This window comes from Chlorocebus sabaeus, chromosome 16 (assembly GCF_047675955.1).
Source record: "Chlorocebus sabaeus isolate Y175 chromosome 16, mChlSab1.0.hap1, whole genome shotgun sequence".
Taxonomy (NCBI): Eukaryota; Metazoa; Chordata; class Mammalia; order Primates; family Cercopithecidae; genus Chlorocebus; species Chlorocebus sabaeus.
In genome coordinates this window covers 36,309,328-36,329,689 of record NC_132919.1, presented here as the reverse complement: position 1 = coordinate 36,329,689, position 20,362 = coordinate 36,309,328, and the positions used below count along the sequence as shown (strand labels likewise).

The window sequence follows — 20,362 nt, the reverse complement described above, 5'->3', positions numbered from 1 at the left end:
TCCCTGGGCTGACTGGGGGTGGTCAGGGGCATGGGGGACACGGGGTGGGAGAAGGCTTAGAGACCACCTCCTCCCACCAGCTCCCCTCCCACAGCCAGCAAGGGATTCTGGAACCAGGTGATGGAATCCCTCAGTGCCCTCCTGGCGGGCACGCCTTCCTGTGAGGAAGCTCTCTACCTCCGGACTTTCAGCCTGCCAGAGGGGTCCTCATACCCAGCCAGGGAAACCTGGGTACCCCATTCACTCAGCCAATCCCACTCCAAGGCTCACGAATTCCAAAATCCAGTCCTACTCCTAACAGTGAGGTCTGAGAGCTGTGGGCCCTCAGTTCCTGGCACCTGGGGCCTGACCTGGCTTGGGGACTGCGTGGGTCCTCTTCTTTCCTTTTCATTCTGATGTCGTGGACCCCCTCTCACCAGCCTCCTCCCAGTTCCTCTCCCTTCACTTCCCTCAGGGCCGCAGGAGGGAAAACAACCCGTTAGAGATAGAGATATAATCACGGCTGCAGTGGGGACCTTCCTGAAAAGTCCCAAGGGACCAGGCCCCACACCCTTGGACACCCCCATGAGCCCTCCCTCATATGTCACTGCTAATCCATCAGCAGATCAGCTCCTGGGCACTGTGGCCGCTTCTGAACTGTCCCTGCGTTCTGCCCTCACCTCTACAGCTCCCCTGCTCCAAACCAATGCCCCTCACCTCGCTCTCCTGCCTCCCCTGTCCCGGCTTCCTTCCTCCCTCCCTCTATTTCTCCCTGCTGTTTCTCCCGAAGGCGCCTTCCCCACCGCACCTCAACACTTGCAGTCTCCAGAGGCCGCCTTCCCTGGCCTCCTCCCAGCCTCCCCTTCCCCCAGGGCCTCCCACCTTCCCTGCCCTGAATTCTTTTTTTTTTCTTTTTCTTTTGAGATGGAGTCTCTCTCTGTCGCCCAGGTTGGAGCGTAGTGGTTCAGTCTTGGCTCACTGCAACCTCTGTTTCAATTCTCCTGCCTCAGCCTCCTGAGTAGCTGAATTACGGGTACCTGCCACCACGCCGAGCTAAGTTTTGTATTTTTAGTAGAGACTGTGTTTCGCCATGTTGGCCAGGCTGGTCTCAAACCCCTGACCTCAGGTGATCTGCCCACCTTGCTTCCCAAAGTGCTGGAATTACAGGCATGAGCCACTGGGCCCGGCTCCCTGCCCTGAATTCTCTTTCTCCCATGCGCTCTCTGCCTCCCGATCTATTAGGCAACGTATCTGCTTCATTTATGGGCTGTCTCTCCACTGGACTGTGAACTCCTGGGGGGCCAGGCATTTTTGTCCCTTATTCTCTGCTATATCCCCAGTGCCTAGAGCACAAATGCTTAATAAATATTTGAGCAAACAAATGAACTTCCTGTCGCCCACCTTGGCTAGGCCATCCCCACACAGGACACTCTTTCACCTCTAGCACAGGGGAGAACACACAGGGCTGGGGTTGCCTCCATGCAGTCGGCTCTGCCCTGGCCTCACTATGTGGCCTCCAGCCAGCCGAGCAGCCTCTCCTCTCTCGCTCTGTTGCCCAGGCTGGAGTGCGGTGGCACAATCTCAGCTCACTGCAACCTTCACCTTCTGGGTTCAAGCAATCCTCCTGCCTCAGCCTCCTGAGTAGCTGGGACTACAGGTGTACACCACCACACCTGGTTAATTTTTGTATTTTTTATAGAGACAGGGCTTCACCATATTGCCTAGGCTGGTCTTGAACTCCAGGGCTCAAGTGATTCACCTGCCTCTGCCTCGAACATGCTGGGATTACAGGCGTGAATCACCATGCCCGGCCCCAGCCTCTTCTTTCTCAGCCTCAGTTTCCCCCCTATATGATGAAGAGATTAGATTGGAACTCCTCTAGCTTCCCCTGTGATGAAACTCCAAGATGTCTTCAGCATCTCTCCAAGGTCCAGATCCCGGTAGAAGGGAGTGGGGTGTGGACACGGAATTCACAGAGAACGAGAGTGAGGACACCTGGTGGTACCTGCTTGGGAGAAATCTTCTGGCCTTAAAGCCCCCGCCCTGGAACGGGGTGGGTGGAGGGGGACAGAGTGCGGTAGTTGTGGGAAGCTAAAAACACACTTGAGAAAGGTTTCTCTAAAAATATGTCCATATTTTAATCATGCCTAAAGTCCCACCTGGGAAGCCTAAGGACTGGAAGCCCAGGACTTGGAGAGCTGAGGCACGGAAGAGGCTGTGTGCAGAAGTGAGCCATCATCGCAGGAAGCTGGCCAGCAGGCGGGCCAGTGTGGGGCCCAGCAGGGCAGGCAGGACCCAGGGCAGCAGCTGACCCGGGGCCCCGGACCTGAGCACCACGCGCTGCCCCAGCCGCTGCAGGGGCCTGACATTGTTCATCATGTTCAGTTTCTGGTCCTTGTCATAGTACAGCTTCTGAGAGAATGCCAGGATCTGCGAAAGCAACGGGCTCAGCGGGTGGGGGCAGGGGGAGCTGCACTCCCTGCCGTGTGACCTCAGGCAGGCACTTCGTCCTGACCTGGGAGCCCTCATTAGGAAAGAGGGGCTCTGAACCCCTGGCTCTCAAGGTGGTCGTGAAGATGATAAGAATAGGGGATGTAAATGACGTGCGTGGCATAGGTGAGGGCTGAGTGCCCGTTGGCTTCCTTTCACTCACACCCCAGGGGGCCAGCAATGCCTGCTTCTCTTGTCACTCTTACTACAGGACAGTGGCTCTCAAACTTGAGCATGCGTTAGCATCAGCTGGGAGGCGGGCTTGTTGGGCCCCAGAGGCCTTGGCTCCACCCCCAGAGCTCCTAATTCAGTAGCTCTGAGGATTAGCATTTCTAGCAATTCCCCTGGTGATGATGTTGACTCCACTGGTCCAGGGGCCGCACTTTGAGAACCACTGTTTTGGAATGGAAGTAGTGCAAGGGCAGACATTTGTGCCCTCTGGACTCACTGCTGTCTCCCCAGAGCCTCCTTCATTGTAGAAACCCCAGCACCATTTTCTGAATGATTCCACCTTCCCCTGCCTCCCGTCTAGCCCCCAGTCTGGTGATGGAATGACTCAGGCCTTTCTTGCCTGTGTTCAGTGAATGTCCATGATTAACAATGGACTTCAGTTCCCTGGGCTCCCCACCCGTATCCTGAGGGACTTCTGAGGGCAGACAGAGGGATAATTTCTGGGGAGCCAGGCAGTGGGAGTCTATGCCCTACCCCGGGCCCTGTGCACCTGTTCTCTGTGAAGCTGAATAGGCTCCTGGAACACAGTCCAGACGACCTTCTCATCGCAAGTCGGTGTGGTGAGTGAGCCCAGGTAGCGGAAGTAGTTCCTCAGTTTCTCCTCCTTGGGGAGCAAGTCCAGCAGGCTGCTCTCTGCCATCGTGGTGTTCGTCTCTGGGGTGGGGGCAAAGGACACTGTCAGTGAGGGTGGGAGAAGGAGCCCCACTTCCCCTGCACTCTGAGAGCCCAGCTCCCCGCACACCCACTCCTTCCTTTGTGGGAGGAATCCCCTCCTCATCCCACGCCCTTCTCCCCAATCCTGACTCACCAGGTTTGGGGATATTAGACAGTGCCTCCACCAGCGGCCGGAAGCCCTTGTTCTCCTGGGGTCCAGCCTGGAAAGGGAGGGAAGGGTCTTGAGAGTCTGCAGGGAGCCAGTGGTGGTGGCCAGTTCATTCTCCTTATCTGGGGACGGAAGGCCAGGCAGCTTCTGGGATTGAGGCTCTGGGCTCCCCACCTGGCCCGGGGACATGCAACCCCAGAAACAGAGGCGGAAGTTGGAGTCTCCCCACCCCCTCCTGCCTCGCTGGACTCCCAGGTCTCTGGATCCTAAGAAGAAGCTCTCAGCCCCAGGTTCCCTGGGAGGTGAGGAATGGGAGTCCCACCTCCACCAGAAAGGCCAGCACCGCAATCTCATCTTCAGGGTCCTGGGCCTCTTTCACGTTCCTCGATGTCCCCTTCTCTTTCTCATGTACTATGTGCACCTGGTGGGGGTGGAGGGGTGAAGAGGCAACCTATGAAGGACCTGGACTACCCTGCTTGCCCAAGGCAGGTGCACACCCAGAGCCCAGACAAGGTCCCAGTCCGGAAGGGGCCCTCACCTCCATGGCAAAGTGTTCCCCATCCAGGCTGTGCTCGGAGCCCTTATCTAGAAAGTTGGACCAGTGCAGATGCAACTGTGTGGCCTGGTACCGGGCAGGCAGTCCTCCTCCAGAAATGCTGGCCTTGTTCCCCAGCAACATCATGACTGAGGGCACAGAAGGGGCAGAGTCCTCGAACTGGCCTCCCTCAGCCTCTTCCAGGCCCTCATCCCAGCTTCACCCAGATGGGACATTCTCTCCTGCCTCCCACCCTTCATGGGCTCCGGTTCTGGCCTGCATGGGTGGGGCGGGGTGGGACAGCCCTGGACCTTTCCCTGGCCTCCTCCTTGGCCTCCCTGCCTGTCTCCCCCTCTCCTGCACCCTCCACTGCCCCAAACTGCAGCTCTGGCCTGGTGCCTCCACCGCGTCCACCTCCTCTGTGGTGCCCTGGCGTCCTCAGGGTAATGTCCAAACTCCTCAGGCCTGGGTGACCTGCCCCTGGGTCCCAGCCCAGCTGCCCCTGGGCCTTGCTTGGGCTCCGCCTGGGTTCACTCTCTGTTCTTCATCCACACAGAGCTCCTGGCAGTTCTCCGAACGTGCTGAGCTGTTTCATGCCTCCGCAGCTTTGCCCATGTCCTTCTTCCTAGAACGCTTCCTACCCCCCATCCCAGACTGGTCTGACGAAAGTACCGAAAACATACTAGAGTGTTCTCTCCTCTCGGAAGCTGTCCTCCCCCATAGGATTTTCAGCCCCCTCGCAGCACAGATGGGCCTGGGCCTGGCATGCCCTCCTAGGAGGAGCCCTGTCCTCTCAGTCCTCAGGGAGCTCGGGTGCCCAGGCGTGCCCGGGGCCTCCACCCAGCCCACCTGAGTGCCCGTTATTTTGGACCGTCCACGTTTGCTTCTTATCGTAGCCGGAGAAGGAGAAGCGTCCCAGTTCTTTGTCCACCTTTGCCTTTCTGGTGACGATGTTGATGGGGGACTGGCGGTCCTTCTGGCAGTTCCCACCCCACTTGCCTGGCACTGAGCAGGGAGAGAGGGTGGATTGCGAGAGTCAGGGGTGCCTGGCACCAAAGTGTAGCCCCCACCGCCCCACTGAAGTCAGGCCCACCCACTCAGTTCCCACACGGCAACGCTTTGAGGCGGCCTGAAGGCTGTGCTTCAGGGATGCTCAGCTCAGAACTCCGCCCTCACCCTCCCTGGGCCTTCCTCCTCCTCCTCCACAGACACACACAAGCAAGGTTGGGGAGTCTAGCCCTGGTGTGGGACAAGGTGGGAACAGGGTTGCCAACTGTTGACTGTGAGCTCCAGGGCAGGGACAACTTCATGAGGTGGTGCACAACACCTCTCCAAGCCCTGGGTTTGCCAAATGTAAACTGGGAGCTGCAGAGATAATCTGCTTCCCTGGGATGCCAGAGAGTTTAAAGGAGATGGATGGAGAGGGCTTTGGAAGCAATGGAGTGGGACTCCCTGGGGGTTTCTGATGAAGGGCGCTGAGTATCATCTGAGGAATGGGAGGGAGAGGAGTAGCCCTGGAGGAGCTGGTTCCCCGAACCCTGGTGACCCCAACACCAGGTGGGCCAGGTTCAGGAGTGGGCGCACTGCTCAGTCACCAAAACACAGCAGACTGCAGGGTTTGCATTCGAATTGATCAGCATTGGAATAAAAGCGTAAAGGACCATCGCTCAGGCCCCCTGCAAGGGGCGTCACTGGGATAGAACCAACTCCCCGTTTTGTTATGGGAAACAGCAAAATGCCTTTCCTCCTTCAATGCTGCTGCCATTTCATTCCACAGGGAATATGCCCTCTCGGTGACAGCAGGTGCCAGTGAAGACTCAGGCCACTCTACACTCCCTGGTCCCTGAGCACAAGGACAGGAGAGAGTGAGTGTGGGTTTGTGTGTGTGAGTGTGAGACTGTGTGTGTGCGTGTGTGAGAGTGTGGGTTTGTGTGTGTGAGTGTGAGAGTGTGTGTGTGAGTGTGCATTTGTATATCTGTGTGTGTGTCTGTGTGTGAGAGAGAGAGAGTGTGTATGTGTGTGTGTGTGCTGGGAACTGATATCTGCCTGGGAGGCCACCATCACCTCTCACCTTCCCACCCTTCCGGGGTCTCCATTTCGGCCTGCGTGGTGCCCACCATGCATAGACAGCAGTCCCCCGGACTGGTTGTACTCACCCAAGCAGGTGTCCTTGGAGGAATTGGCTTGACTTTCGTAGCACCAGTGTGACTCTGGAGCAGAGAGGAAAGGTGTGAAGTGTGCGTGTGTGTGTCCTGTTGCTCCCACACACAGGAGGATTAGAGGCTGGGCCTACCCCTGGGGTTGGAGCCCTCCCTTGGGCTGGGATGGCGTGTTCCTGGCAGTAGGATTGAGGACCTAGGGAAACTCAATGGAAAACTAAGCAGGGCTGATCAACAGGTCAGCTGGTGTAGGGCTCTGTTCCCCAGGCGGGGCCAGGGCAAGCAACCACCAGCCCTCCAGTGAACCCCTGTGAGGCCACTCAGCTCTAACCTGGAGCTGGCCTGGATATTTCATTCCTTGGTCACCAGCCGCCTCCTCTCCGCTTACCTCCCCCACCCCAAACCTGGAAGGGAGACTCTGGTGAGAGGGGAAGAGGAGGACTCAGCTCAGCCTCCGCTCCTGGGACAATAGAGTCAGGTTCAGCCGGGCAGCCTTCCCAGATCCGAGATGAGGGAGGAGATTAGGCGGTCCTTCCCCAGAATGCCTCCCCACCTCCCCCCGCACCCCACCGTGTGTTACTAAGATCCCTTCTTGGCTAGCGTCTCACAGCTCCCGCTGGGGGGAAAGCAGCCAGGCTTTCTCCCCTGCCCCCCAACCCCACAGTCCTGGTCTTTGGGGCCAGGCTGAGGGCTCTGCCTCAGGGCAGTAGAACCCAGCATCTCTGAAAAAAAGGCTGCACCTCACACGTCCCACATGGATGCAAGATGTTAATAAGAGGGGAAAGTGCATGCAGGGCAGAAGGGCCTATGGGAACCCTCTGTACTTCCTGCTGATTTTTTATGTGAGCCTAAAATTGCTTTAAAAATAAAGTGTATTAATTTTTTTTAAAGGTTGCACCAGCAGGGCGAACAGAACATCTCATCCAGAGCTTGGCATTCTGGCTGGGCCGCTCAGGGGCCTTAGATGGGTTTGGGGGCAAGCCCCTTAAGCTCTCGGAGCCTCAGTTGTATCATCTGTAATATGAGACAAACATACCCACCTCACAGGGCCGTGGGGAGGATTAAAGGAGGTTTTAGGCAGCTTGGCACTTGGTAAAATCCCATCGACAACTCCTTCCTTCCCCCTCACCCCCACCCCCGTGGCCTCCTTTTGGGAGCAGATGGCCAAAGCCAAGGAGGGGCAGAGAGAGGCGAGAAATGAAGTGACTTGGAAAGAACTCAGGATGAGGAAATTCCTAAGAAAACACGGTTCCCACTCAGCCAAAGCTGAGGCCTCTGAGCTCATCCGCCCTCTCCCTTCTTGCCTGGGCTGCCTCCACAATCCCATCTCCTTGTAGTCTAAGCCAGGGCGGAGTCCCTGGAATGGGGACAGGATGGGGAAGGAGCCATGAGGGAGCATCCCTGGGAAAGCTGGCCACGAAGAGCCGCTTTGGGCTTTGGAGTTTCCCAGCCCTGATCACTGCCTCTCCTGCTCTGCTGGCGTCACCTTTTTCAGAGTTGCAGTGTCTTCCCCCTGATGGCCCATCCCCAGCCCCGGGCAGGGCTCTGCTATCCCTGGGAGTTGCTGCACTTGGGCTACCCCCATGTGGGCGGATTCTGCAGAGGGCAGTGGCCACTTGCCACCCGAGCCCCAGCAGTAGTGGGGCAGAGCTCCGAAACCTCCAGCTCCCGCTCTGCCTTTGCTCAGCCTCCACAGGAGAGTTATCAGACATTCCAAGCCCCACAATCTTCCTCTGACAGAAGGCATGTTACAGGAAAGGGGTCCCGACCCAGATCCCAAGAGAGGGTTCTTGGATCTCACATAAGAAAGAATTCAGGGCGAGTCTGCAGTGCAAAGGAAAAGAAAGTTTATTAAGAAAGTACAGTGGTGACTGTCGCCTTCACACAGGTGAACTCAGAAGACAAAGGCGCTTTGGCTAAGCTGGCGGAAGCTATCAGGACCAATTACAATGACAGATACAATGAGATCTGCTGTCACTGGGGTGGCAATGTCCTGGATCCCAAGTCTGTGGCTCATATCGCCAAGCTCCAAAAGGCAAAGGCTAAAGAACTTGCCACTAAACTGGGTTAAATGTACACTGTTGAGTTTTCTGTACATAAAAATAATTAAAATACAAATGTTCCTAAAAAAAAAAAAAAAAGTACAGTAGTGAAAGGACAGCTACTCCATAGACAGAGTAGGACATTCCCAAAAGTCAGAGAAGGAACACGTCCGATGCGTTGTATACATGGGGACATGTGCTCTGCCACAGGGGTTTGTGATAAAGGATTAATTTTCTTAATTACTATATTATGCAAGAATCAATATTGTTATTATTATTGAGATGGAGTCTCGCTCTATTGCCCAGCCTGGAGGGCAGTGGCACGATCTTGGCTCACTGTAACCTCCGCCTCCCAGTTTCAAGCAATTCTCCTGCCTCAGTCTCCCGAGTAGCTGGGACTACAGGCATGTACCACCATGCCCAGCTAATTTTTGTATTTTTAGTAGAGACAGGGTTTCACCATGTTGGTCAGGCTGGTCTCGAACTCCTAACCTCAAATGATCCACCCTCCTCGGCCTCCCAAAGTGCTGGGATTACAGGTGTGAGCCACCGTGCCCGGCCGATATTATTATTTTTAAAGCAAAATTAGGAATGCCTTTGGCCTCCAGATATCGGGGTATCTGGACCTTCCCAAGTCTGGGTCTGTGTCATAAACATTATTAATTTGTTCCGTTAACCATAAACATTTAGAGCTGGAAATGTCTGACTTTCTGAGAATGCAGCCCAGCAAATCCCGGCCTTGTTTTCCTAGCCCTCACCCAAAATGGAGTCACTGTGGTTCAAATGCCTCTGACAGGCGCAGCCACCAAATTCCCAGTGCCAGTGACTGAGGAGATAATAAATCAGAGGGCATTTGCACCACGACAGTTCCTTGCCATAATCCTCCCATGTCCCCACCCGAAGAGGTCTTGAAGGCAGAAGGGGTTTTGAAAGTTGGGCTGGTCTCTCCTCTGACTGGAGGCCACAGGGGCAGCCGTTCCAGGAGAAACCTCCCTCTAGCCAGTGTTCCCAAGAGCCAGCTGTGAAGGGTGGAGCCCCCTGTGACTTGCCTCACAGCCTCCCTGGGGCACATCTGGTCCAGGCTTAGCTTTTCTTAGGAATTTGGTCTTCCCTGGTTCTGGCCGCAGCTTCTAGGTTTGTAGTGGTGACCGCTGATCCACTGTCTTAATCATGAAGACTTTTGACCTGCTTGGCTGAACGCGCTTTTAACTACCTTCTTCAGGAAGCAGAAGCCAGGAAAACATAATGGTGGTGAGGTCAAGGCCAGGGGTCCGGTCCATGTCCGTGGAGTGAAGGTGGGGTGCTGGTGGCAGGATCACCCACCACTCAGGTTCTTGTCCTCGTTGAATGAGAGGGCCACCCTTGCAGATAAGTACCAGCCCACTGACTCAGGTCACTCTGAAGAGGGCCTGGGAAGGAGAGGAACTACCTACCCATAGGTCTCAGTGTCCAGTGCCACATCCTACCTAGTCCATCCATCCTGACCACAGGTTAGAGACTGAGAGCCCGTTGCCTGTCACCCAGCTACTGCCCCCCACCCTGACTGACCTGCCACCCCTCCCCCTTGTTTCAAGATGGCTGAGGAAGCATCTCTAATGGACCTTGCTCACCCCACCTCCCCCTCTGAGGGACAGGGGATAATCCTGAAAAACAGCTCAGCACAACCCAAGTGTGCCCTGGGCAAAGTCTCAGCAGCTCCCAGCCAGGGGTCTGGGGCTCTGAAGGGGACCAAATATCCTCTCCCGTCCTCCTGTCTCAATGGACAGAGATGCTCTGGGTGTCTCCATATGCAACCTGGTCCCTTCTCAGCTTGAGTCCCCCATGGGATGAATGGACGTCAGGTCCCGGTCAGAAAGCCTTGGCACTAAAGGAGATCGCAGCTTGTGTGAGGGATGAGCTGAGACACATTCCTAACACTGGCCCCAGGCTTGGGGGAGAGCCCCATAAACGTGGTATATGGAGCACCGGCCACGTGCCACACAGGCACTGCACTAAGCACTTAAACCCAGTATTTTATTCAAACCCTTAAAACCCCTGAAGTCAGAATGACTACACCTGTTTTGCAAATGGGAAAGGAAGTGACTTACCCAAGACCACACAGCTACAAAGCGCCCGAATTGCAAAGCATTTCTCTTTCTACTGTCTAGCTGCTTAGTAGGTTTCCAGTGTCTAACCCTATAAATAAAAGTTTTCACATTCTGCTTTTTCTTTTTCTTCCCCCAGGGGCCCGGAGGAGAGGCTGCAAGATGCCCCTCGATCCTCTATGACAGCTCAGCCAGTCCCTGCTGCAAAGGGCACATGCTGGCTCCTCTGTGCAGAGGACACCTTCACCCCTCACTCCGAGGCTTTGAGGGTGGAGCACCTAACTTGGGAGAGGAGGTTTCAGCCTGCGTGGACCCCAAGAACCATCCGAGGGGTGGGTGGGCTGAAAACTGGCAGATGGGGTCTTCTGGTGATGGGGTCTGGGGTTGCAAAGAAGGTGCCTCCAGGATCGGATCTCTGTGTACAGCCGCTTGAAGCGCCTTTAGCTCCTTATCAAACATTAACATGCCTTTCCTGCCACCTCCCACCTAGAGGAATAATTAAGAGCTCGGCTTCACCATTAATCTTTAAACGAAAATCACCCTGTCCGGAAAGACCGGCTCCGCAGAGGCCTCGGGGCTCCAGGTACCCCCCCGCCCCCGCCCCGGCCCACCAGGCTCCCAATTCAGCGCTGGGGGCTAGGGAGGCCAGGGGAGTTTGCGACCCTCAGGGGCAAGGAACCTGGGTGGAAAGGGGGACTCCCAGGACTCTGCCACACCGCCCTTGCTCTGGCCGCGGGGCAGTCGCCCAGCGCTGAGTCCCAGCAGGACAGACGGAAACCCACGGACAGACGGAGGACGCTGGGTGAGAAAACAAGGCTTGCGTTGAGGCCGGTCTGAGAAGCATCCTTTTTTTCTTTTTTCTTTTTTATGAGACGGTGCAGCAGGTTGGAGTGCAGTGGCGTGATCTCACTGCAACTTTCAGCTCCTGGGTTCAAGCAATTCTCCTGTCTCAGCCTCCCGAGTAGCTAATGTTTGTATTTTTGGTAGAGATGGGGTTTCACCATATTGGCCAGGCTGGTCTCGAACTCCTGGGCTCAGGTGATCCACCCGCTTCTGCCTCCCAAAGTGCTTGGATTACAGGCAGGAACACCCGCGCCCGGCCTGAGAAGCATCCTTATCAGGGACTCCCAACTCGTCTTGCCCCGGGACGCCGGCCACGCGCACACCCTCACCGCGTACACGCGTGCACACGCTCCCCCGGCCGCCGCGGACACGCGTGTGCACACACAAGCTCGCGCGCTGCTCGGTCCTCCCGCACTCTCGCGGCCCCCGGCGCACACGCAACCCGGGACCCACGCGCCGCCAACGCGCACAGGTAGCCCGCGGGGAGCCTCTGCGGGGCGGGAGCTGGGGGCACAGAGGGGGCCGCCGAGGGGCACCTGGGGCCGGAGCCCGGGAACTCACCTGCAGCGGCCGATGGCCTCGCCGCGGACAGGGCCAGGAGCGCCAGCAGCATCCGCATCTTGCGCCACAGCAAAGAGGCCTCCGGGCCGGGGGTCGCGCACCGAGAAGGCCGCCGCGGGTGCAGCGATCCTGCCGGCCTGCGTTTTATAGCGGAGCAGCAACGGGAGGGAGCCCCGACAGCTGGACGCGGGAGGCGGCTCCTCCCACTGACGGGGCCTGCCCTCCCCTCCCCACCTTCCCCCTGTCCCTCATCTGAAATCCTCCGCTCTCCCTGTCCCCTTCCCCGACCTGCCACCTCTTGCCCTGTGCCCGAGGCCCCCTCACCCACTCCGCGTCCTCTCCACTCAGAAGCGGCGCCCTGCCCCTCCCCCATCCTACTCCTGGTCCCTGGTTTGGGAACAGGGACGCGACACCACAAAGTGCTTGACCCACACAAAGATGAGTGCCCCGATGATGACTTCGATCATTTTGGCGCCACCCCTGCGCAGTGGTCTTGAATGGGAATGGCCTTGGGATGGGGGTGGTGGTGGAGATGGCCTGGAAAAGGTGAGAGGCTGAGGGGCGTGTGATGCCGTTTGTTGAATGAGTGGCCGCAGAAAGCCTCTCTTGTTTCTCCCAGGCCGTGGTCATTGATTCTCTCTCTGGGTCTCATTTCTTCCATTTCCTCCCGGGCTGCTCCAAGCTTAATTTCTAAGCAGACCAAAGACCTTTCTTCAAACACAGAGCAAAGCTGTCCCTAAACTGCCCTTGCTGGTGTTTATGTGATGAGCAGGGAGGGTTGAGGGGGCAGAATTAAGAAATGGATTGTAAGAGGACTCGGTGAAGGAGAAACTGATGGGGTCAAAGGGGAGGAGCTAGGTTCTTTGAGCCCCCCAGGTGGAGAGATGAGATGGGAAGAGAAGAGACTGGGATCTGAACGGACCCCTAGTTCTCCCATTTGCCAAGATCTCCAGAGGAGTCCAGGGAAAGTTCCCTTAAGGGCGGCTCCAACATTTGGGGAAATGGGGTATCCCCGCTGCCTCTTGTCTCCTCTCTTAGCTGTGCCCCCCTGCTACTGCAGGTCCTCTGTGTCCCATACAGGGTGGGGGCTTCTGTGAGAGTTTGGGAAGCTCAGGCTGGGGTGCGGGAGAGGGACGGGGAACCCAGCAGTGGACCTGGACTCTTCTCCTTTAGCCACTTCCCCACCCGCTGCCAACCTGTCAGTCCCCACCGACCTTCGAACCTGGGCTAGGGACCTCTGAAGGGGGACTGCCTCACCCAGAAGGATTCAGGCAAAAACGCTTCCTCCTTGCTTTGAGTGGAGGCTGACTCCCTGCTCCTGGCCCAGGATCACACAACCTCAGGGAGCAGCTTTGATCCTACAGAGAGGCAGGAGGGAGGGGAGGGGGTGTCCATGCCAGGCTTAGGGCTCTATTATCAACACCACTGTATAACGTAATCACCAGCCTGCGACCGTGACAGCCGCAGGAGGGATTCCACACCCAGAGCCTATTCTGGGGAGTGCATTTGTGTTCACAGGGCTATAAAAACGTCCCTTTCAGGACAGAGGAAGCCTGTTCCTGGGAATAAAGACCACCCCAAGGAGTCCCTGTGGCCTCTGGCCGGCTCCCTGATGAGCAGGGGAGAGGCTTGGGAACCTTTGGTGGAGTTAAGGGACTGTTGATCAATGACTCACTTTAAAGTTCATTGCTTTGGGCCCCCCCGGCCAGGAGACCGGGGGCCCTGGATGCATCTTGGGCCCATAAAGATGGGTGAGGAGAACCAGTCTCTGGTGGGGCATGCCCGCCGAGGAATGCGGGGAGGGGTAAAGCTGTGCACTCTCTCACGGATGCATCTTAATTATGAGCACCGCAGAGCCTGCACATTGGCGATGGGGTGGTGGAGTGGCTTCTGCTCCCTCTGCCATCTCTAACTTCAAGGTTACACAGCGTGAGGGCCCTCCCTTCCTGTTCCTGGTCTTAACATTCTCAGCCTTATCTCCCAGCCCTGACCCCAGTCCTGGTCTGCCATAAACCAGTCACCTGTCACTATTTAGGCTACCTGGGGCCCAGGTTACCTGCAGGGTGTAAGGCCTGATTTAGGGTCATTACAGCTGGAATGGGTGCTGACATGTCCCAGTGACTTACAGGGCCCATAAAGCTGCCAGCCCAGGCCACCTGAGTGGGAGAGCCCAGCCCAGCAGCCCCAGCCTCCTTCCTCTTATTCTGCGGAGGCCCTCAGTGTTCTGGGTTCAAGTCTTTGCTCTTCCTCTGACTCATGGATGACCTTGGGCAACTTTCCTGCACCCGGCTGATTCCAACTTCCTCATCTATAAACTAGAGATGGTAATCCCTGCCCTGCTGACCTCCACCAATAAACAGTTATTTGGAGTCTGCTGTGAACCAGGGCCTGCCCAGTCCAGACTTCCACAACCGGCCTCTCAGTGCCTGGGTGTAGCCGCTGGCCCATGGCGGATGCAAAGATGAATCACACTCCTGTCCTTTGGGGATGTTTGCACGCATGGCCCTGTCAGGAACAGAACGGAAGCCGTGGGAAAACTAAGGGGCTTTGAGACACACAACCCTGGAGTTACTTCTGGCTCTACCCACTTGTTCTGTGATTGCAGCTGAGCCTCAGTTTTCCTCATCTGTGAAACGGAAATCATCCCCCAATCTCTCTCAAAGATTGCCATGAGGCCTCAGTGAGCTAAAGTCTGAGGAGGTTGGGCCCACAGCTTGGCACATTGGCACATGTGGCCATGACCTCTAAGCGGAGCCCCCTTAGCTGGATTAAACTGACCCTAGGCGGGTGTGGAGGCAGCATTGGGTGGGATGGGACATTGAGTTAGCACTGCAGAGGGGCCCTGGCACATTCAGTTTCTTCCTGGACTACCAGGGCAAGGAAGGGAGCCCCAGCTGTAGACCTGGGAACATGAGGTTCAGGTGCAGCCCCCACTGGGACTGTGAGAAGCAGAGGGTGGAGGCACAAAGGGAGCTGAGACCCTGCACACCTGGGTTCACAGCTCAGGGGAAGGTCAAATACATTGACCTAAACTGAAACCTACCATACCTTATGCTCAGCGTAGCAGGCGGGCAGAGAGAGTATAAGGCAGAGGATCAGAATAGGAGTAGGAGCCACACTGCCGGGGGTCTACATCCCAACCCCGACACTCAGCTTTCACCCCCGTCAGGCTCAGTGTCCTGATCAGGAAAATCACCAGCCTTCAACCATGATTAAAAAACAAACAAACAAAAAAAAACAGCAGAAATAAAAACAGCAGCTGCCGGGCACAGTGGCTCATGCCTGTAATCCCAACAGTTTGGGAGGCCAAGATGGGCAGATCACTTGAGGTCAGGAGTTCGACACCAGCCTGGCCAACATGGAGAAACCCCGTCTCTACTAAAAATACAAAAATTAGCCAGGCATAGTGGCGGGTGCCTGTAATCCCAGCTAAATGGGAGGCTGAGGCAGGTGAATCACTTGAACCCAGGAGGCAGAGGTTGCAGTGAGCTGAGATCGCGTCACTGCACTCCAGCCTGGGCAACAGAACGATAATGCTGGGTGAAGGGCCTGTCTGGACATTTACTGAGTGCTCAGTAAACCTCAGCTGTAATTCTTAGTTGTTAAGGCCCCAGTGGCCTTATGCCCAGAACAGCACAGGAGCCCAGAGGAGTAGCACCTAACCCAGTCTGTGGGAAAGAGACTGGGGAAGCCTCCCTCAAGAGATCTGACCCGCTCTGAGTCTTCAAAGAAAAGTAGACCTTAATTTAAAAAGGGAAGGGAGACGCAGGTAAAGGAAACAGAATGAGAAAAGGCATGGAGGTAAGGCTGGAGGAGGGTTTGGGACCAGACAGGTCTTGTCTGTTAGGATTGAAAGGTTGGACTGATCTTTCCTTTGTTGGGGGATAGATATCAAGATCCTAATTTTATAGACCAGGAAACATGCTCAGAGAGGGTCACTCGAGCCCAGAAGCAGGCAGGAATCTTCCGTTACTTCATTGAGTTACAGAAGAGGAAGCTGAGGCTCAGAGAGGACAGTGGCTTGCCCAAATTCACAGCAAGGAGAGAGGAGTAGAGGTAGGATTAGAACTTTGGTCTCCTGCCCCACTTCTCAGTGCTCTTTCTGTGCCTTCTCACCTCCTCCCAACACCACATGCTTCCCTCCCACTGGGAGCCCCAGCCTCCATCTGCCCTCGCTTTCCTCACCCACAGATTCTCCGCTGACTCGCAGATTATTCAGGGAAAGGTTTGCAGGAATTCCAGCTTTTGTGTTCCTGGAGAGTGAGATGAAATCCACACAAAAGAAGAGTTAGTCAATAGCCCGAGCTCCGCCTCTCCCCAGCCTGGATCTCTGCTGTATTCCAGCAAAGATGAAAAAACTCCTTTCCTGCCAGCACCTGTGGAGGCTGTGCGCCCTCTTCCCATTCTCTACGCCTGCCCTATTTCTCTGGACTGTGCAGAGAATCTGCGAGAGGGGAGAGGGGAGCCAGCAGAGAGAGCTAGAGACTGTTACTGGGGAAGGACAGGAGCCTTTCTGGTAGAGGCGTTGGCAGAAACTTCTGGTCCTGAACATTTTGAAATAACAATAATATGTGTGGAAAAACCCAGGGATAGAGGTGACATATGTTCTGTTCCTCCCCTGCAGAAAACTCAGGAATACTCCCCCATGGTTGTCCCCTCCCCTCTCAGCATCTTGGCCATAAGAGCCCAAACCCACACCAGCAGGAGGTTGGGATCAGAGGAGGTCGGATTTTCCAAGTGTGCTCATTTACATTCTGGTTTTGTGGTAGAGGGATCCCCTAAAGAGGGTGACGAGGAGGAATGGGTGGGAAGAAGAGTCATACAAGCAACTTTGGTGGGGAAGGGAAGGTGCCTTCCTTAATTAACATGGTGACAACATTAAGAAAACAGGCTCACAGGTGGCTTGGCTGTGACTTGCACCTGTAATCCCAGCACTTTGAGAGGCCAAGCCTGGCAGGTTGCTAGAGCCCAGAAGTTTGAGACCAGCCTGGGCAAGATGGTGAAATAGGTCTCTACAAAAAATACAAAAATGAGCTGGGCGTGGTGGCACATGCCTGTAGTCCCAGCCATTGGGGGGTTGAGGTTGGAGAATCACTTGAGCTCAGGAGGTGGAGGCTGCAGTGAGCCAAGATCACACCACTGAACTCCAGCCTGGGTGATAGAGTGAGACCCTGCCTCAAAAAAAAAAAAAAAAAAAGAAAAAAGAAAAGAAAAGAGAGACAGAGAGCGAGCAAGAGAAAGAAGACAAAGGAAAGGAAAGAAAAAAGAGTCTTGACCAGGCGCAGTGGCTCACAACTTTAATCCCAGCCCTTCGAGAGGCTGAGGCAGGAGGGTCACTTGAGCCCAGGTATTTGAAAACAGCCTGAGCAGCATAGCAAGACCCCTTCTCTACAAAAAATAAAAAATTAGGGGAGTATGGTGGTGCACATCTATAGTCCCAGCTACTCAAGAGGCTGAGGTAGGAGAATCCCTGGAACCTGAGAGATCGAAATGGAGGCTGCAGTGGGCTATGAGCATGTCACTATACTCCAGCCTGGGCAACAGTGCAACAGTGTGAGACAGAAAGAAAAGAAAGGAAAGAAAAGAAAAGAAAAGAAAAGAAAGACTAGCAGTGGTGGAGGCTCACACCTGTAATCCCAGCACTTTGGGAAGTGGAGGCAGGTGTCATCTGAGGTCAGAAGTTTGAGACTAGCCTGACCAACATGGTGAAACCCTATCTCTACTAAAAATACTAAAATTAGCCAGGTGTGGTGGTGGTGCGTGCTTGTAATCCCAGTTACTCAGGAGGCTGAGTCAGGAGAATCACTTGAACCCGGGAGGCAGAGGTTGCAGTGAGCCAAGATCATGCCACTGCATTCCGACCTGGGTGACAGAGCAAGACTCCATCTCAAAAAGAAAAGAAAAAAAAAGAAAAAAAGAAAAAAAGGAAGGAAGGAAGGCAAGCAGAAAGGAAGGAAGGAAGAAAGCAAGCTCTTTCAGGGGTGTGTGTGTGTGAACTTCTTTTTCCTGATTACCCAAATAACACTTGCTCATTGTAGAATATTTGGAAAGGAGAAGAAGAAACATTATCCATAACCTTATCTCCCAGAGGCAATCATTTTACAATTTTGACATTTTTAAGAAAAAACATGCCACCTCAATCAGCATGTAATTTTTCTGTGTCCCCTGCAGTCTTTATCTATAGCAAGCACACTATTGACATAGTGAACAATAAAGACTCCCGCTCTTTAACGTCCACATTTCAGTGTAAACATGAGTCTATGTTACAGGACAGCCTTCGCAACTTTAATTTTGCGGCTCCACAATACACCCAGGTCGTATCATCAACTCACTCCCCATTATAAAGAACATTGCAGCGAACACCTTCCTGCTACATGGACAGGGCCACTGGATGGACAGGGAAACTGGGAGTCTCAGCTCCTCTCCCCAGCTCCCCACTGAGGGGAACTGCCGTAAGTTCATGAAAATAGTTGAGGGGTGCAGTGGGGGCTAGTGAAGGTCCCTTGGCGGCCAGTCAGAGAATCAGAGCCTGGAGTCCTAACTCTGACCTCTGATGTGCCTGTGAGATGGGGAATATGTGTAAGGTTGGGGGTGAGGTGGTTCTGAATAGATTTGTAGAGTGTGAGAAAAAAACGTGCTTGTGGGTGCCTCCTCCCTGAGTGCCTTTGTACAACATTGGCGCCCTCTGCTGTCCCTGCTCATCTAACACTTTGGAAGTCCTTCTTTCTGTCTGACTGTAGATCAGTCTGTCCTTCCTGTCTCTTTTCCTTTTAGGGAGAGAGTATCATTTAACAGCAATGAAGTAGCATTCAGAGAATTGAAGAACAACTCTTTAGGTCCACCCTAAACCCAGTACCCAGAACTTTAGCCTCCTTCAGGAGACTTCCCTATTGGAACTACTCTCTCTCTTAGATATTGAGTTGGGGGTGGGGGTTGGGGACTGAGACAAGCAGTTGAGAATAAGGCAACAGGTTCCCTGAAGACCCTGTCCTAGCCACTCCCTTCTCCAGATGTGGCCCTGGGGAGGGATGGCTGTATTACAGCCGCAGAGAGAAACTGAGCGTTTGGCAGCTTATCATACCTCCAGTATCTGATAAGGGTGACACATGGGTATACGTGGGTACACGTGGGGTGGTTAGATGGGTCTTCCCTGCCTCTTCGTTTATTATGCAATAAAAATAAATGTATTTCCTTTTTGTAAAGCTTGGATGACTCCAAGGGGGTTGAGATTCTAAAAGCCGAGGGAAAGCTTCCCAGGGCCCAGCCTCCCCATACAATTCACAGGACAGGTTTGGAGTGAGTGAGGACTACTATGTTCATGAAAAGAAAGAGAAAGGAAAGACAAGACAATATTGTCCAATGAGTCAAGCGGGGAAGTGGGGAATGGCTTTTTCCTAGTAAGTAACTCCAAGATTTCCAAAGTGTAAAGTTTAATAAGCCTTGTGCGGTAGAGGATTAGGGGCAGGCCTGGCTGCTTGGGGCTTGCCTAGTTGCTGAGGGGCTGCACTTATAAGAGCTCCACATTTTCTTTTCTTTTCTTTTCTCTTGTTTTTCTTTCTTTCTTTTTTTTTTTTTTTTTCTTTCTTTTTTGAGACAGAGCCTCAATCTGTTGCCCAGGGTGGAATGCAGTGACATGATTTTGGCTCACTGCAACCTCCACCTCCTGGGCTCAAGTGCTCCTCCTACCTCAGCCTCCCGAGTAGCTGGGATTACAGGCACGAGCCACCATGCCCAGCTAATTTTTGTTTTTGTTCTTGGTTTTTTTTTTTTTTTTTTTTTTTGAGACTGAGTCTTGCTCTGTCACCCAGAGCTGGAGCGACAGCTGTCTCGGCTCACCACAAGCTCTGCCTCCCGGGTTCACGCCATTCTCCTGCCTCAGCCTCCCGAGTAGCTGGGGCTACAGGCACCCGCCACAACGCCCGGCTAAATTTTTGTATTTTTAGTAGAGACAGGGTTTCACCATGTTAACCAGGATGGTCTCAATCTCCTGACCTCGTGATCCACCTGCCTCAGCCTCCCAAAGTGCTGGGATTACAGGCATGAGCCACCACGCCCGGCCTAATTTTTGTATTTTTAGTAGAGACAGGGTTTCACCATGTTGGCCAAGCTGATCTCTAACTCCTGACCTCAGGTGATCCACTCACCTCAGCCTCCCAAAGAACTGGGATTACAGGCATGAGCCACCTCACCCGGCCCACATTTTTATTTTGTAGCTTATACTGGAGGCTGGCATTTGGGGGAGTGGTGTCTGTCTTCTGGCTGTATCTCCATCCTTCCAGGGCGAGCGGCAAGGGGTGTGAGATTCTAAAAGCCTGAGGGAAAGCTTCCCAGGGCCCAGCCTCCCTGTACAATTCATGGGACAAGTCTGGAGTGAGCGAGGACTATGTCCATAAAAAGAAAGAAAAGACAAGACAATATTGCCCAATGAGTCAAGCGTGATCGTAGCACAAAGAAGCAGGGCACCAGTTCAGAGAAGAGGTCGGGAGCAGTTGGACGATAGAGAACAGTCCTCTTACCAGCAGCCCTTGCAGGGCCCTCGGCTGGCGCAGGTTCAGCTTTCTCACGGGAAACGCTCCCCTATAGATGCTCGCTCACAGCCCATTACGCCGCACCGC

The 20,362-nt window shown here is 54.5% G+C and overlaps 1 protein-coding gene across 1 annotated transcript; it reads right to left on the bottom strand.

Moving 5' to 3' along the window:
- Positions 1–2,068: 2,068 nt before the first annotated feature.
- Positions 2,069–11,961, bottom strand: CA4 (carbonic anhydrase 4). The gene is made up of 8 exons (XM_008011186.3): positions 11,748–11,961; positions 6,215–6,268; positions 4,908–5,063; positions 4,062–4,207; positions 3,846–3,944; positions 3,509–3,575; positions 3,191–3,354; positions 2,069–2,409 (listed from the first exon to the last, which is right to left on the bottom strand). Exons 1-8 carry the CDS (start codon positions 11,803–11,805, stop codon positions 2,215–2,217), a joined length of 939 nt encoding a protein of 312 aa, XP_008009377.2. The 5' UTR covers positions 11,806–11,961; the 3' UTR covers positions 2,069–2,214.
- Between the last annotated feature and the right edge of the window lie 8,401 nt (positions 11,962–20,362).

What these genes read in the sequence shown, in the direction of transcription:
- CA4 (XM_008011186.3), bottom strand. Translation starts at nt 11,805, where the DNA reads ATGCGGATGCTGCTGGCGCTCCTGGCCCTGTCCGCGGCGAGGCCATCG. An exon ending in CCAAAATAACGGGCACTCAG is followed by an intron (nt 4,208 to 4,907) that starts GTGGGCTGGGTG and finishes CTGTGCCCTCAG; the next exon opens with TCATGATGTTGCTGGGGAAC. An exon ending in GGGAACACTTTGCCATGGAG is followed by an intron (nt 3,945 to 4,061) that starts GTGAGGGCCCCT and finishes CACCCCCACCAG; the next exon opens with GTGCACATAGTACATGAGAA.